At 41.5% G+C, this 15727-nt stretch overlaps 1 protein-coding gene across 2 annotated transcripts in view; it reads right to left on the reverse strand.

Moving 5' to 3' along the window:
- The window catches only part of PIK3C2G (phosphatidylinositol-4-phosphate 3-kinase catalytic subunit type 2 gamma), a 226893-nt gene that overhangs the window by 186800 nt on the left and 24366 nt on the right, over positions 1–15727 (reverse strand). For both annotated transcript variants that reach the window (XM_075114763.1, XM_075114773.1), the window contains 3 exons: positions 9693–9775; positions 6033–6190; positions 1599–1710 (listed from right to left, as the gene is read on the reverse strand). In XM_075114763.1, coding sequence (XP_074970864.1) covers positions 1599–1710; positions 6033–6190; positions 9693–9775 — 353 coding nt within the window. The remainder of the gene's footprint in view (positions 1–1598; positions 1711–6032; positions 6191–9692; positions 9776–15727) is intronic.

The raw sequence follows: 15727 nt of genomic DNA on the forward strand, positions 1-15727 counted from the left end.
GAAAAGGCAGAAGAAAGGGAGCTGAAAGTACGGCATAGTATAGAATTACAAGCTGCTGAGGCCAGAAGCGCAGCTCGGTGCTTTCTGTATGGCAGTGAAGAGGAAAAGGAAAAAAGGCCGAGAACATTACTGACCGTGATTCACTGCTAATGAAACGTGCAGAGATTCTGCAAGGGCAGGAATTTAAACAGTCCACTATTGATGCGTTCTTCCCAAGAGTGAAAATAAAACTCTTTAGAACATACTGTACACAGTACTGAAACACACTGAGCTCACCCTCAATACAATGACTCATTATTTCCATTTTCTTTAGCAATTAGTTTGAAATGAGAAGAGACTAGAAAGTAAAAAAAGCCCTGGCCTTCTTATGCAATTAACAGATCTATGTATGACCTGATTCTCTGCTCAGCGGTTCCAGCATTGTAATGGTTTGCACAGTGCTCTGCTGTACCACCTCCTGCTTTATGGAGAAATGAACAAGAGTTGGCTCAGAAATGTTGAAGCCTCCATCTTCAGTTGCAAAGCATAATTCAGCATGAACGTCTGAACGTTTGACTTGCATACCTGTGTAAGAGTAGAGGTGTCTAAGCTGGCTGTAGAGCAAAGCTAATTTACACAGTGTGACACTTGCTTTCACAACTACATTACTTTCATTAGTCAGGCTGACTTGCTTTGGGCTAGTTCAGGTAATCTTTATGCTGTACTGCAAATATGACTGCTTCTAAAAATTTCCCTTTCAATTATAGACGTATACTATTTTATCTAGCACTTTTTAAGTCTCTAACAGATGAGCTATGACTCCTGCAATGCCAACTTAACGTGTTACCAGAGAACTGCAAGCTTCTCCCCTTCTGCTGAAAGTCACTGTCCCTACAGCACAGCTGACAAGAGCCTGCACTTTAGCTGCTTCAACACAAAATCTGCTCACTTTTGCTGATAGCTGAATTTAAGCTGCCAGAGGGCAAGAAACAACTAGCTGAGTCCAGTAATACTTTCAACCACCACAAGAGTTTACTTGAATGAATGTGAATCAGAGCATTTACTGCCTTACTTGTAGACTACATACATTTAGAAAGACCTGTTTGTATGCATAATGTGTTTTTCTTCACCTCGCAGTCAGTACCAAAGTGCTGACTTCATTTGCTTTACTACTGTTGCAACTGGATGTGAAGAAAAATCACCTGCTCTGCAGCTGTATAGTATGGTTTCTCCTCTCTCTGGTGATTCCCCCCTTTGGGGATTTGCATACCCCCTCATGCTTGTAAGAATCCTATGAGGTACTGGAAGTAACAGCATTCTTCTATTATGGAAGAGAAAGACTAGAAGGACAATGGAGTGAGACAAATTATTCAAGGCTGCACAAAGCTTATATAAAGGGGCCAGGATTCGAATCCTTCCATTAGAGCACACTACCATGTTTGTAGAAAAGAAGTACCACATGTTCCAGGAGTTTCAGAAACTATGCCTTAAGTGTTTGGAACATAATACTCTAACTCTCCCTATGATTCTGTTTACATGGCATGGAAGCAGAGTGCATTAAATGCACAGCTTATATCACACAATACATACCCAACACCGTCTCTTAATGAGGTACTTACTTTTGTAAGAATTCATCAGACCCGCAAACACTTAGAAGACATTCCTCCTGGACTGGGTATCGATTTATGCAATGGAGGATCTCTACAATTAAGTCATGAGTAATACAGCCAGCTGTAAATAAAGATAGCAAGACAAATTAATAGTAGCTTGCTAAAGAATTCCAGGCTAGATGCTTGAGGAAAGAAAATAAGAATTTCTTTGTAATTCCTAACTATTGCTGCAGACTAGCTCCATCAAGAGGAATTAGATCAAGCCACACCCGATTATTTTTTTTATTTTGCTTCAGATACTCTATAACAAATCACAGAATCCATGTCCATTTGGAGGGAATTAGCAATTTGTTAGCTAGCTGGAATTAAGAGCTGAACAACTCTCCCAAGCAGAAAGGAAGAGACAAATGGCAACTTTGGTTTTTTTTATAATTTTCCTGATTAATATTTTGGTACATTTCCCATGTGTGGCCATTGCCTGATACAAAAGTTGACTCTGTTGCCACTCATGACACAAGAAGTCTCCAACTTTACTTGTTACTGTTTTTGCTGTGCACACCTGTTTAGCCATAACCAAGAAGTAAATTAATGCTCAGATGCATTTCATATATATATAATGTAGTAGTATTATTTAATATTATGTATAGTGACATTATACTAGCATATATTATATAATATATTGTATATATAATATTACATATAATGCATATAAATTAAGAAATTCTATGTCAGTTTGTACAATCTGCTGTTCAGAAATACTCTAGAATTTTGAGATTTTTCCTCCAGTGCTATTTCAGTTTTGTAAGCCATTTTCCAACCCTGCCAATACACCTCCTCTCTGTCCATTTTAGAAAAAGTGATCAAAAAATGGAAAAGAATAGCTGCATAATCTGGCAGTCAAATTGAAAACATGCCTGATAAATTTGGTCTTTACAGGCATGCAGGGCATAGTCCATCAGCGTTGATGCTTCAAGTCTGAGACACTTATCTTTAGCAGAAAAATATATCTGATTCTCTAATGAAAAGATTTCATATAATCTACTGAGATGGTTTTACAATGCAAAATAAAGTCCAGGCTTCCTCCATAATCCAGATGCAATCTCATTGTCTGTAATTGGTAAGAGAAAAGCCAAAGTTGGTTCTCCTTTCAGTTTTTAATTCATGGCATTTCTTTATTGCTTCAAAATCAGCATCCATTAAGACTTCTTACTACAAGTTTTAAGTGAACTTTTTGATATAAAAAATGGAAACTACCTACAGTTAAATACAAATCCCCCAAAACTAAACATGTAACCTAGACTTGTGTGTTGACTAATTTACACTGTTCCAGGTTCAGACAAATGATTCAAAAAGAGCCTAACCAATGGTTTCATTGGGTTTAATGGTGTTCTGAATTTCCCAGTCACCCAGAGAAGCCAATTCATACTGGCAAATCTGGTCCAGAGTTGCTGTGTTATTATTATAGAACAAACCTAGAAATGCAAAATTGGTTTTGCAGGAAATATAAGAACTGAAAAACACTTCAGTGGACAGCAGACCTTTTTTTAGGGGTGGGAGCTGTGACAAAAAGAAAACTGAAATAAAACAGATTTTATTACTATAGATAGCTTAGGTTTTGTTTTGGTATGGTTTTCCCCAGTGAAAACCAAACGTGTCAACGGATTCAAAAGTTCCTTCTGAAAATTTTAATTTTCTCTGCAAAGTCATTTTTCATTTGCTATGAAAACCATTTTGATTAAATGTTTTCTACCAGTCATACTAGTTGTAAAAGTTTAGCCCTTTGACAACTCGCTGTTTTAAGCAACACCTCAGAGCTGGTTTGACGTGTAACATGCAGTGCTTATTTGCTAAATTTATGCACACAAGAAAAAGGAGAATGGTACATAATCTTGAATTAAAATTGTAACATGCACTTCTTCAGGTCACTTATTGGAAGAAAACCTGAAACTTGCTAGTACCATTCATTTTCACTCCACAGACCCATTTTCCTTTCCTTGCTCTGCAGATGTTTTTGCATGAACAAACAATTCTTTGTGCTTTTTATGTTAGATGGGGCAAAAACGTATACTCCCTCCCTGTCTCCCCTATTTGAATGTATCTTATTCTTTACTTAGCCTGTAAGCAAGTTTAGGATAGGGACTGTTTCTTATATCTCCTTCAGTCTTGGCTGTGCCTCCTAAAGCATTTTTGTAAATACAGTTATGCAGACCAAAAATCGAACACTCTCTTAAGGTGAACAATACTATATGACAAAATATTTGTCAGAAGTTCAGACTTATGCATTACAGAGAACCCTTGCCTAGCTGACAGAGTTGCCAGAAATACTATTTTCTGGTCCAGGAGTCCAGAGATCTTCAGCCCTTCATTTCATGAAATCTGCAAAATACTGATCAAAGAATGTCCTGAGTTGGAAGGGACCCACAAGAATCATCAAGTCCAGCTCCGGTCCCTGAACAGGACAACCCCAAAATTCACACCATGTATCTGTGGGCGATGTCCAAGTGCTTCTTGAATAACATCAGGCTTGGTGATGTGAATGCCTCCCTGGGCAGCCTGTTCCAGTGCTCCACCACCCTCTGGGTGAAGAACCTTTTCCTAATATCCAACCTAAACCTCCCCTGGCACATCTTCCTGCCATTCCCTCAGGTCTTATCATTGGTCACCAGAGAGAAGAGATTGGCACCTGTCCCTCCTCCCCCCCTTGTGAGGAAGCTGTAGACAGCAATGAGGTCTCCCTTCAGTCTCCTTTTCTCCAGGCTGAACAAACCAAGTGACTTTAGCTGCTCCTCATATGGCTTACCCTCTAAACCCTTCACCAACTTCATGGCCCTTGTCTGGACACTCTTTAGTAGCTTTGTATCATTAATGTACTGTGGCACCCAAAACTGCACACAGTACTTGAGGTGAGGCTGCACCGGCGCAGAGTAGAGTGAGACAATCACCTCCCTCGACCGGCGGTGATGCAGTGCTTAATGCACCCCAGGACATGGTTGGCCCTATTCGCTGCCAGGGCACACTGTAGGCTCATGTTTAACTTGACGACAACCAGAACCCCCAGGTCCCTCTCCACAGACCTGCTCTCCAGCCTCTTGTTCCCCAGTTTGTATGTACATCCAGGGTTGCCGTGCCCCAGGTGAAAAATCCAGCACTTGCCGTTGTTAAACTTCATATGGTGGGTGATTGCCCAGCTCTCTAATTTGCCTAGATCTCTCTGCAGGGCCTCTCTGCCCTCAGGAGTGTCACCAGCTCTCCCAATTCTGTGTCGACAACAAGCTTAATTAATATTCCTTCAAGTCCTGTGTCCAAGTAATTTATGAAGACATTAAAGAATACTGGCCCCAAGATGGATCCCTGTGGAACCCCACTAGTGATGGGCTGCCAGCCCGATGTAACCCCATTTACTATGACCCTTTGAGCCTGACTCATCAGCCAATTGCTCACCCACTGCGCTGTGTGTTTATCCAGCTGTGCGCTGGACATTTTGTCCAGGAGGGTACTGTGAGAGACGGTATTGAAAGCTTTACTAGAACCCAAAATATCACATTGACTGTCTTCCCTTGGTCAGCTAGGTGGGTGACCTTGTCATAGAAAGAAATTTAGTTTGTTAAGCAGGACTTTCCCCTCATGAACCCATGCTAGCTGGGACCAATGACTGCATTGTCTTTCAAGTGTTTTTCAGTAACTCCCAGAATAATCTTCTCCATAATTTTGCCAGGCACCAAAGTGAGACTGACAGGCCTGTAGTACTGGGGTCATCCTTGTTGCCCTTCTTGAAGATTGGGACAACATTTGCCAGCTTCCAGTCAACTGGGGCCTCTCCAGATTTCCAAGAACATTGAAAAATCATTGAGAGAGGTCTCGCTATGACATCAGCCAGCTCTTTAAGTACCCTTGGACAAATTTCATCAGGCCCCATCAACCTATAGGGATCCGCTGTAGCAGCAAGTCCTGCACAAGTTTGGGGTTGACTGGGAGTTGATCGTTCACTCAGCGATGATTCAACCTACTACTTTGCCAGGCTTTCTAATAAATATGTAGATGTTCCAATACAAATAACCAAACTTGTATGAATAAAATGTTGAATTCAGAAACAGAGTCAAGGCTGTGAAAAGTTCCACAACTATATGGGGATTGCCCCTACACTTAAAATTAGGTACAAACTTAAATTCCTTCTGAATCAGAGTCTGAGTGTTGGCCCATTTTGAGACTGCCAGAATTGGTCCCAATTTTGACTAAAGGAAATAGAGATCTATACATTAGCAAAGTTTAATATTGAATGTGATTTTAATTTTACAGCAAATATGCAGAACATATTTGACCAAGTATGCACTCAAGACCCACATAAGCCTTGCCCTCCGAGTATCTTTCCAGATAACAAATGCATTTTGTAATCATCACCATGGAACTGAATCGTGGAAGGATACGGACACCTCAATCACTTACCATTTTGTGTAAGAATCAGAGGATGTAGTGAGGAATCTGTCCAAACGCTGATTCTGAACTTTGATTCACCAAGGATATGGCCTGGTAACCTTGTTGCAATACTCCAGATTCTCCCAGTGTTTGTCTTCAAGTCAAAGGCAGGATATGCATTTCTTATTCTGAAAGGAATATGTGATGAAATTATGCCTAAATAGGTATGCTTTTCAGCAATATTATAAGAACAAAACAAAAATTCTACAAGATACCTATAATAATAGTACATAGAGAGCTGTTAGGAATAAAGTTTTGTGCAAACAGAAGGGAAAATGGTAGCAACCCAAACTTTGTTTTCATGCATTAGTGAGATAACTACTTAAAAGATGGCATACATATATCTTTTACTTAATAGGAAAACCATCCGTAAAAACTTCATGAACTTCACAGAATCACTGCTGATCTTGACCTAGGTGAAACCAAAAGGAGTCTGAACACAGACTTCAGTGTACACTGAGCACAGTAGAAACAAGGGTGCTCAAATGTGCTTAAATAACAGAGTTTTAACATAAAACTAACCAAGAGTAGGTGCACAGACAGATACAACTAGGACAGCTGGTCAAAATTAATACAGGAACATGCTTTCTATGCAAAATCTTAAGAAGTCTCTATTTTCACAGTGCTCTAGACTCCAATGTGAAAACCTCATTACTAAAACCCTGGGTATTTATGTAAATGTCTGTAGAGAGCAATAACTGTTACACTCATTGAGTCCTTCTGATATACCATTACCTATAAGATATATTGCTGCTCCTCCTTCCAATTACTAAAGACTTACAGAAACTAATTCCTCCTGAGGTACTATTTCCTAATGAACACTGGTCACAGGTATTATGTCTGTCAGCTGAGATTAAACTTGCTTTTTAAGCAAATACACTTTGCAGCTGCAGGTAAGGGTACATATTGTACCAGCTGAAGTTTTACATTTCACTAATTGGCCTGAATATTTTAGTAGCTAAACTCAAACATCCTGTACTAAGCATACTGCGTTCTTTTTCGTTTGTTAGTTCAAGAAACATTTTGTAGCTTCCGAGTTGGCAGTGCTTTATACCACCTCTGATTACAGTGTATTTTGAGCCATAGTTCTCTCACATAAAGTTCTTCATTACTGTGTTACCTCCTGCCTCAGGGCTGCCACCCAAGTCTCTTAAACAACAGTATGAACTACTCTTTTATGCCATGTACTTCTATAGCAGGAGAAGGAAAAACAGCCTAGGCTTCCAAAATTAATAATCCAACGAAGCAGCCCATTTCTTAAAATAAAAAGCCAGGGGGCATGGTGTTTCAGTGGGGTAGGAGAAAATGAGGCTTGACAATACCGCAAGTACGAGATAGATTTATACTCATAGTAAAAAATCATTATGCTACAGAGGCTGCTTTGGTGACCTATGTAGTTGATGTCTGTCTATTTTCTTTGCGAGGAAGGTACGCATAAAGCTTTCCCCTATCACCAAATTTACTCTTGTAACCTGTTTCTGTAAGAAGGCCAAGGACTGAATAAGACTGGAAACTTCACTACCTTTTCTCCAGCGTCAAATTAATGGGCTATGTACACACATGGGGCATGAATCACCTCCTCAACTTACTGGCAATCATTTCAAAACTAAGCAAACCTCATCTCCTTCCCTACCTCCACATTATGTATATTTTAGGATAATGTGGCGACAGAAAATCAATTTTTATGTTTTTCAGATAAAAATGCATTCAGTTCCAGAAAGTGTTGCTCATTTATGGTCATCTATTATTTTCAAGTGATTAAAGGGCTTCTGGCCTGAGCAGGTGGGCAAAACATGCCCATCGCAAAATTTTGAAATGTTAAGTCTTCGAAGGCATAACTTAAGTACTAGACAAGTATTACATGAAGAAAATCTTGTGCTACTTGCTTTCCGTGCTGCAGTAACTCACCACATGCAGGAAGTACTAACATTTATAGGCATTCACTATTTCACAGCATTTCATAATGCTATGGACTTCTCTCCGATGCAGAGCACATCCTTGAAGTCAGTAGGGGGTGGAGGAACTCTGCATCTTGCAGCATTGAACCCTGAGACTATCAGCTTGGCATCTTCTGGTATCAAATTCACTCTAGCATGTATTCTGAAGCCACCCATGGATGAACATTCAATATAGCTATGTCCATAATTGTAAGAGTAACCTGATAAAGGGATTTTGAAAACTGCTCCACAGTTGTGTACAATGAAATGTTTCAATTATAGATTGCTACGTGTACAAATATTACCTAGAAGAAAACATGATGGGTTTCTATTTGAGCTACATGCTGGAGGTACAAGACTGCATGACACAGAGTTTGAATTATACATCTTGACTCTGATGTATAAAACTGCCAGTTATTGAGATTCTTTGGGAACTGGAAGGACGCTCATTTGGCAAGACTGAATATGTTCATTATTTGCAAATTGATGATATTTGTTGGTCTTTCGTTTGCTGTGACATTTTGTCCTAAGAATGCTTTCCCATTTATTTGAAGAAAAGCAAAGATTGTTCTTATTTTATTTTTAAGGGTATTCATTAGTGATGCACACTAAACAAGTTACTGCAAAACAGGAATGGCTTAATTCTATTAATCTTTTTAGCCCTGTAAATAAACTCACTTATTCACCAAAAAATCAATAGAAAGCTTTTCCTATAATTAGAGTGCAAAATTAAATGTAGAATGTTTGGGCATTAAAAACATCTGAATATCCGAGAGAAAAGCCTGTCATGTGGAATGTGCCTTCATGAATCTGATGTTAGTAGAACTGGGTTTAGGTTCAGACTGATGAACTGTGGGAAAAAAGAAAACTGAGATGCATGTGAATGAGTATGTTTTGAAGCTGACCATATACTCCATAAGAATATATAATATATTCACTGTTAATTTCAGGGCAACATCAGACTGGATTTTTTTTTCCTTTTTAGAGAAGCAGGCTTGGCTGATTTTGAATACAGTCAATTCATTAAAGTCTAATTAAAAGAAAAAGAAATCAGTATTCCATTTTCCAAATACTTTTCTGGGGGGAAAAGCATGCATTTGTGCTAACAACTTGATAGTTGTTATCTACAAAGGAAAATGAATCTGCACAGATGGTCTAAAACCTTGTATTTCTTAGTGCTCTTGGATTTCAACATGATTTCTTTTTCCAAAAAAGATTAAGAAAGTAAAAAAAGTCCTATCCCACTAAGCCTGCTATTAACTGTAAGGGTAAACAATAACTAAAGAAGTTTTTGTCACTTGCTAAGTCTCACTTTTCATCATGATAGTATGCAGTAATTATGTTCTCAGTCAGTTCCTCCAATTCTTTTTTCCCCGCTCTGAGCTACACAGGCACTAATATTGTCCAAGATAATGGCAGAAAATGGATCTTAACTTTCACACACTATAAACCATCAACACTGAACAGTTAAAAGTACTTATTACTGATAAAGGGGACAGCTAGGGGGTAAAATATTTTTTTGAATTAACATCCCTTTGTGGATTTAATCTTTAAACGAAAATTAGGAGCATTTCCATATTTAAGTTGATACTGGAATTATGGCACCATTCAGGAATGCAGGGATAACCAATCCAATTAATATAAATAAGTGAAAAGTCATAGTTGGCTGAATAAAGTTTTTTTCATTACTTACTTCTCCACTGCATTGCAAAAAGCAACTGTGTTTTCATTACTTCCTTGATTTGCTTCAACCAGCTGGATAGACCAACCTGTAGCCTAAAGATACCAAATGACACCAGAAGAAACAGAGCTCAGTTATTTAAACAACAGAAGCAGAAGGAGCATAAGGCTAACCTTGCATTTGGTTCCATAAGAACTAACTTTCAGACCTTATCATCTCTCATCATCCCTCCCCTGACTTGATGGAGCTCCAAATAAGCACAAATAACCCCATTTTGACTGCACTCTAAATGCTTTCAGAGAAAAAACATAGTCACAAAGCATCAGCTACCCTGGGCTGAACAATTATATTCCATCCCCCTGTGCAGAATATAAGGAATTCCAGACAAAGCTTTCAAAATTTACCTCGTGTCAGAGCACAGATAACTCCAAATGGAGATGATGTACGCTTAGTTTACAAAAGGGAGAGGGGACAAAACGAAGCTTATTCTGCAGTGGGTTTTAATCCTTATTTTCTCTCTTTCTGCCCTGGAAGGAAGTTCAGGATCCCTTCAAATTCCATAAACCTGTCAGGTAAGTCCCTAAGACAGATAACAGGAAGCCAGTGTATTCTGTTGAACATGAAAAACCCCCAGATACTTTCTCTAAACTTGTAAAGCACAGATCTGAGCCACTATTTTGGGTCAAAGCACCCCCTTGTCTGTTTGCCATAGTACCCTTCGGTCAGAACATTACCTCCAGGAAAGAGCTTAACATTATGATATCTGCAAAGTCATTCTACTGTTGTAAATAGATGCTCAGCTGAGACACCAACTTTTAAATTCCTTCAGAAAGAGAACCAACTAATGACATGTCACAGAAGATGAAACTGAAATATCATAAAAGGTGCATTTTATAATTTTAATAATAATTTATATACAATTTATATGTAAATTTATAAAAACTAATAATAAAAATAAACAAGATTTAAGATTATTTTTTTCTGGTCAAGGAAGTCCAATATGCATGAAAAGATGCAGGCTGGGAAATTTTAGTTACAGTTTAAAAGGTGGAATGAGTATAAAAGATAAAAGATGTGTTGGGAGCTGGCTAGTGGGGACATCACAATGGCAGAACTGAAAGCTCAGAAGTTACAAACCTTTTATAGATACTATCAGTCTTGGGTCCCCTTGTATGTAGTATTTTCATTAACCACAATAGCACAAGCATTAGGAGAGTGCTTATGAAATTTAAAGATAATAAGAGGGGATCATCTATAAAGGGGAAAAATTGAAATGTCTGATAGGAAAAACAATGGATAACCCTGGGGATTGAAATAAGAGAGTGAAATTAAATTTAGCAATACAGATTAGTAGACCATCACCCCCTTATTCTAAAGACTGCTGAAAAAGCTCCTTTAAAAGTCACTGAAAACACAGCACCTTCACTGGTTAATCTTTTTCCACCTTGGTTAGACACCTACATTACAATTTACTTCAGCAGAAATTAATAAGAAATTCTGGTGGGGGTTCAGTATTTAGAAATTATGAACTATTTGGTAACAGTAATGGCCTCTCAAAATTATGTAGTCATAAAAAAAAACCCACAACACACAAAAAACCCCCACAAAAAAACCATTCCTGATCACATTTACATCAGAGCATACAGTTTTACAAAAAGATATATTTGCAAGGCTCTAGGAAGTTTGCGTCTCGGATGCTGTGTACCCCTACTTTCAGATGGAGGAATTCAATCTGGAACAAGCTCGGAGCGATATTGCTGTGTTTATGGGTGAGCTCTAAAGCCAGGAGCAAAAGCACAGCAGGCAGGTGAAACTACAGCAGTTGTTGCAGCAGGTGTGCAAAGAGAGCCCAGAACCTGCACTGAAGGCTATGCAGTGGTGGTGCTGACATGCCATATGATGCAATCTTCATCATGAGGTGCAGAAACTACCCCTGTGGACAGCAGAAGCTCTGACCCACACAGACTCCAGAGGAAGGATGCTGCAGCCCAGGTCCCTGGATACAGGGCTTGTTTGGTGCCCATCCCTGGGGCTGGGGATGGCAGTGGCCTCACTGGTAGGGCTGTGCTCTGGCTGTGGTGCTAGGTGCTGGTGAAGGAGCTGCAGGAGGAGATGAGCAGCCAGAAGGAGGAACAGCAGATTCACAGGGACTCTGCAGAGCTAAGGACCACCCGAGCCCTGTGCTGCAACGGAGAGACAACTTTAGACTACCCTACAGAAGCAGTGGATGGAGATTTACACAGGTGGGAAAGCTGGAAACCTGCTGCTTCCAGCAACACAAAAAGACTCCTTTTCCACCTGCAGGTCTGTTATTACAGAGCCAGGAGAGTGTCCTGGAAAAAGTGCATAGAAAAAGAGAGATAGTGGATAAATGAAAAGCTAAGAAAACTAGGCCACAGGTAAGAAAAGGTGATGCTGGGACACAACATGAATGGGACTGAAGATATTAAAAGAGCAAAGCTGCCTTTGGGAACCGAGAAAGAAGGAACAGAGAGGAATTAAGCAAGGAGAGGGCCAAGACTGGGAAAGGACGGTTGACTATGAGAACATGGGTATGGATCCTCAAGTTCATGGCTTGAAGAAGAATGTGATTATATAATTACTAAAGGATGGCAAAAAGGAGCTTGACAGACAAAGCTGGAATCTGGACCTTCTCCTGCAGCAGACAAGTAACACAGGAGCCCTCTGCCTCTCTGTGCCTTTGCTGGCAGCATTTCCAAGTGAATCCTAATGGCAAGCATGCATCCTGTGTAGAGTAGTAATAGCCTACAGAGAAGAAACTAACATACCATTGCTAACTAATTTGAATTAGTTCTGGTGGCAGAGGTCTATGTAGTAGATATATAGTTCCAACTCCATTGGTGAATCATGTGGATGAGGGATTTAGCTTTTTAATTTATCTTTTCAGGTGTCCAGAAACTTTAATCTCTTCCCATTGCATATAAAGGGAAGATATTAGTCACATGATCACACATTATTTTTCTATAGGGTTCCAGTCTCCACTCATTGCAAATATCTGAAAGTATACAGTGACTGAGACAGAGAATTGTGTATTGAGAGAAATGATGACAACAGGGATAAAGTAACAGAGGTCATCTGTGGAAAACTGGAATCTATCTTTTTCCATCCACAGATTTCTCACATTATGGTAATCGAGTCACCCGAACCACTCTTCCCAAATATGAACACTAATTGTATATTTCTCATTTCTGGAGCACACAAAATGAAATCATGAAGTTTGGTCTGATGATTAGGCTTGGGTGAAGAAGTGAGTCTTGCTAGTTAGTCTGAAAGCATTAGATCCTAAATATCATAGATGAAGCAGCCAAATCTATTGGATATGTTTAAAGCTGTATTTCAGTTTTATCACAGAATGGTAGGGGTTGGAAGGGACCTCTGGAGATCATCTTGTCCAACCCCCCTGCTTGAGCAGGGACACCTGGAGCAGGGTGTACAGTAACTTGTCCAGGCGGGTTTTGAATGTCTCCAGGGAAGGAGACTCCACACCCTCCCTGGGCAGCCTGTGCCACTGCTCTGGCACCCTCACAGGAAAGAAGTTTTTTCTCATATTGAGGTAGAACTTCCTGTGTTCCAACTTGTGCCCATGGCCCCTTGTCCTGTCATTGGGCACTATTAAAAAGAGCCTATTCCCATCCTCCTAACACCCACCCTTTAGGTATTTATAGGTATTGATGAAATCCCCCCTCAGTCTTGTCTTCTCTAGGCTAAACCAAGCCAAGTCTCTCAGCCTTTCCTCATAAGGGAGATGCTTCAGTCCCCTGATCATCTTGGTAGCTCTCAGCTGGACTTGCTCAAGCAGTTCCCTGTCCTTCTTAAACTGGGGGGCCCAAAACTGAACCCAGTACTCCAAATGTGGTCTCACTAGGGCAGAGTAGAGGGGGAGGGTAACCTCCCTCGGCCTCCTGGCCACACTCCTTTCAATGCATCCCAGGATACCATTGGCCTTCTTGGCCACAAGGACACATTGCTGGTTCAGGGTCAGCTTGTTGTCCACCAGCACTCCCAGGTCCTTCTCAACAGAGATGCTTTCCAGTAGGTCAGCCCCCAGCCTGTACTGGTGCAGAGGGTTGTTCCTCCCCAGGGGCAGGACCTGGCACTTGCTCGTGTTGAATTTCATCAGGTTCCCTTCGGCCCAGCTCTCCAGCCTGTCCAGGTCTCATTGGATGGCAGCACAGCCTTCTGGTGTATCAGCCACTCCTCCCAGCTTGGTATCATCAGCAAACTTGCTGAGGTTACACTCTATCCCATCATCCAGGTCATTGATGAATATGTTGAACAGGACTGGATCCAGCACAGACCCCTGAGGAACACCACTAGAGACAGGCCTCCATCAGACTCTGCTCCGTTGATCACAACCCTCTGAGCTCTGTTGTTGAGCCAGTTCTCATTCCACCTCACTGTCCACTCATCCAACCCACACTTCCTTAGCTTGCCTGTAAGGGTACTATGGGAGGCAGTGTCAAATGCCTTACTGAAGTCAAGATAGACAACAACCACTGCTCTCCCTTCATTGACCCAGCCAGTCACACCATCATAGAAGGCCATCAGGTTGGTCAAGTATGACCTTCCCTTGGTGAATCCATGTTGACTGTTTCTGATAACCTTCTTGTCCTCTACATGCTGGAGATGACCTCCAGGATGAACTGTTCCATCACCTTTCTGGGGATGGAGGTGAGGCTGATTGGCCTATAGTTCCCCAGGTCCTCCTTCTTGACCTTTTTGAAGATTGGAGAGACATTTGCTTTCCTCCAGTCCTCGGGCACCTCTCCTGTCCTCCACGACCTTTCAAAGATGATGGAGAGTGGCTCAGCAGAACATCCGCCAGCTTCCCCAGCACTCGTGGGTGCATCCCATTGAGGCCCATGGATTTGCGAGGACCCCGTTTGCATAGGTGATCTCTGACGCGATCATTCTCCACTGATGGTAAATCTCCTTTCTCCAGACTTTTCCTCTCTTCTCTGGGGGCTGAGATGCCTGAGGGCATCCTGTTTAATCCCCATGCTGTGTGCGTTGGTGTACAGGCATTTCAGAAAGGTGTTTGAGGATACAGGTTTCCCCAGAGGAGTGTACGAGGACCCACTACAGCCATGCAAACCCTTGAGGTGGTTGGTCTCCTGGTTGCCATCACATGAGGCCACCACAGCACCCTTATCACTGCTCAGGTTGTCCTGTCTTATTCCCCCATTGTGTGTGATGGCATTAGTGTTGCCAGTTTGTCCCCCTCCCCCCAAGTTCCTCGGTTTAAAGGCCTCCTCACCAGGTTTGCCAGCCAAGTTTTGTTTCTAATATGAAGAAAATAAAACTTCTTTTCACAGGAATGTTATGAAGACAGTTTCTTTCGTATTTTTGAACATCTGACTTGGTGATGACACGGCTAGAGAAAATTAATGTTTCCTTTATTACACTGGACATATTTTGATTAGCACACATTAAATACAGCCTAGAGCCATACAACTGCATCCAAGAGCTAAGGATCAGAATGACAGTATGTCGTGGTTTAGCGGCAGCTCAGCCCCACACAGTCGCTCGCTCACTCCCCCACCGGTAGATGGGGGAGAGAATCAGAAGGGTAACGCTCGTGGGTTGGGATAAGAACAGTTTAATAATGAAAATTAAAAGAAACAACAGTAGAAATGCAATGTGAAGGAGAACAATGAGAGGCGCAAAGCCCCGGGGGAGGGGGGAAGGGAGGGGAGGGGAGAGGGGGAACGAACCGCCGGAACAAACCGCACGCGCCGCAGCCGCTCGCCGCCCGCCGACCCGACGCCGCGCCGCCTCCGCGCTGCCACTGCCCCCCCTCAATATACTGGTCATGGTGTCACATGGTATGGAATGAACCTGCCATTGGCCAGTCGGGGTCAGCCGCCCCCACCATGGCCCTGCCCCTCCCAGCCCCCCCTGCCACGCCACGCGGCAGAGCGCGGGAAGCTGGAAAGGTAGCTGACCCCCACAGTGAGGAGAATTAACCCCTTCTCAGCCAAAACCAGCACATTCTCCACCCCTTATTCCATACCACTTACACCATG

The sequence above is a fragment of the Phalacrocorax aristotelis genome, chromosome 1, assembly GCF_949628215.1.
Source record: "Phalacrocorax aristotelis chromosome 1, bGulAri2.1, whole genome shotgun sequence".
Taxonomy (NCBI): domain Eukaryota; kingdom Metazoa; phylum Chordata; class Aves; order Suliformes; family Phalacrocoracidae; genus Phalacrocorax; species Phalacrocorax aristotelis.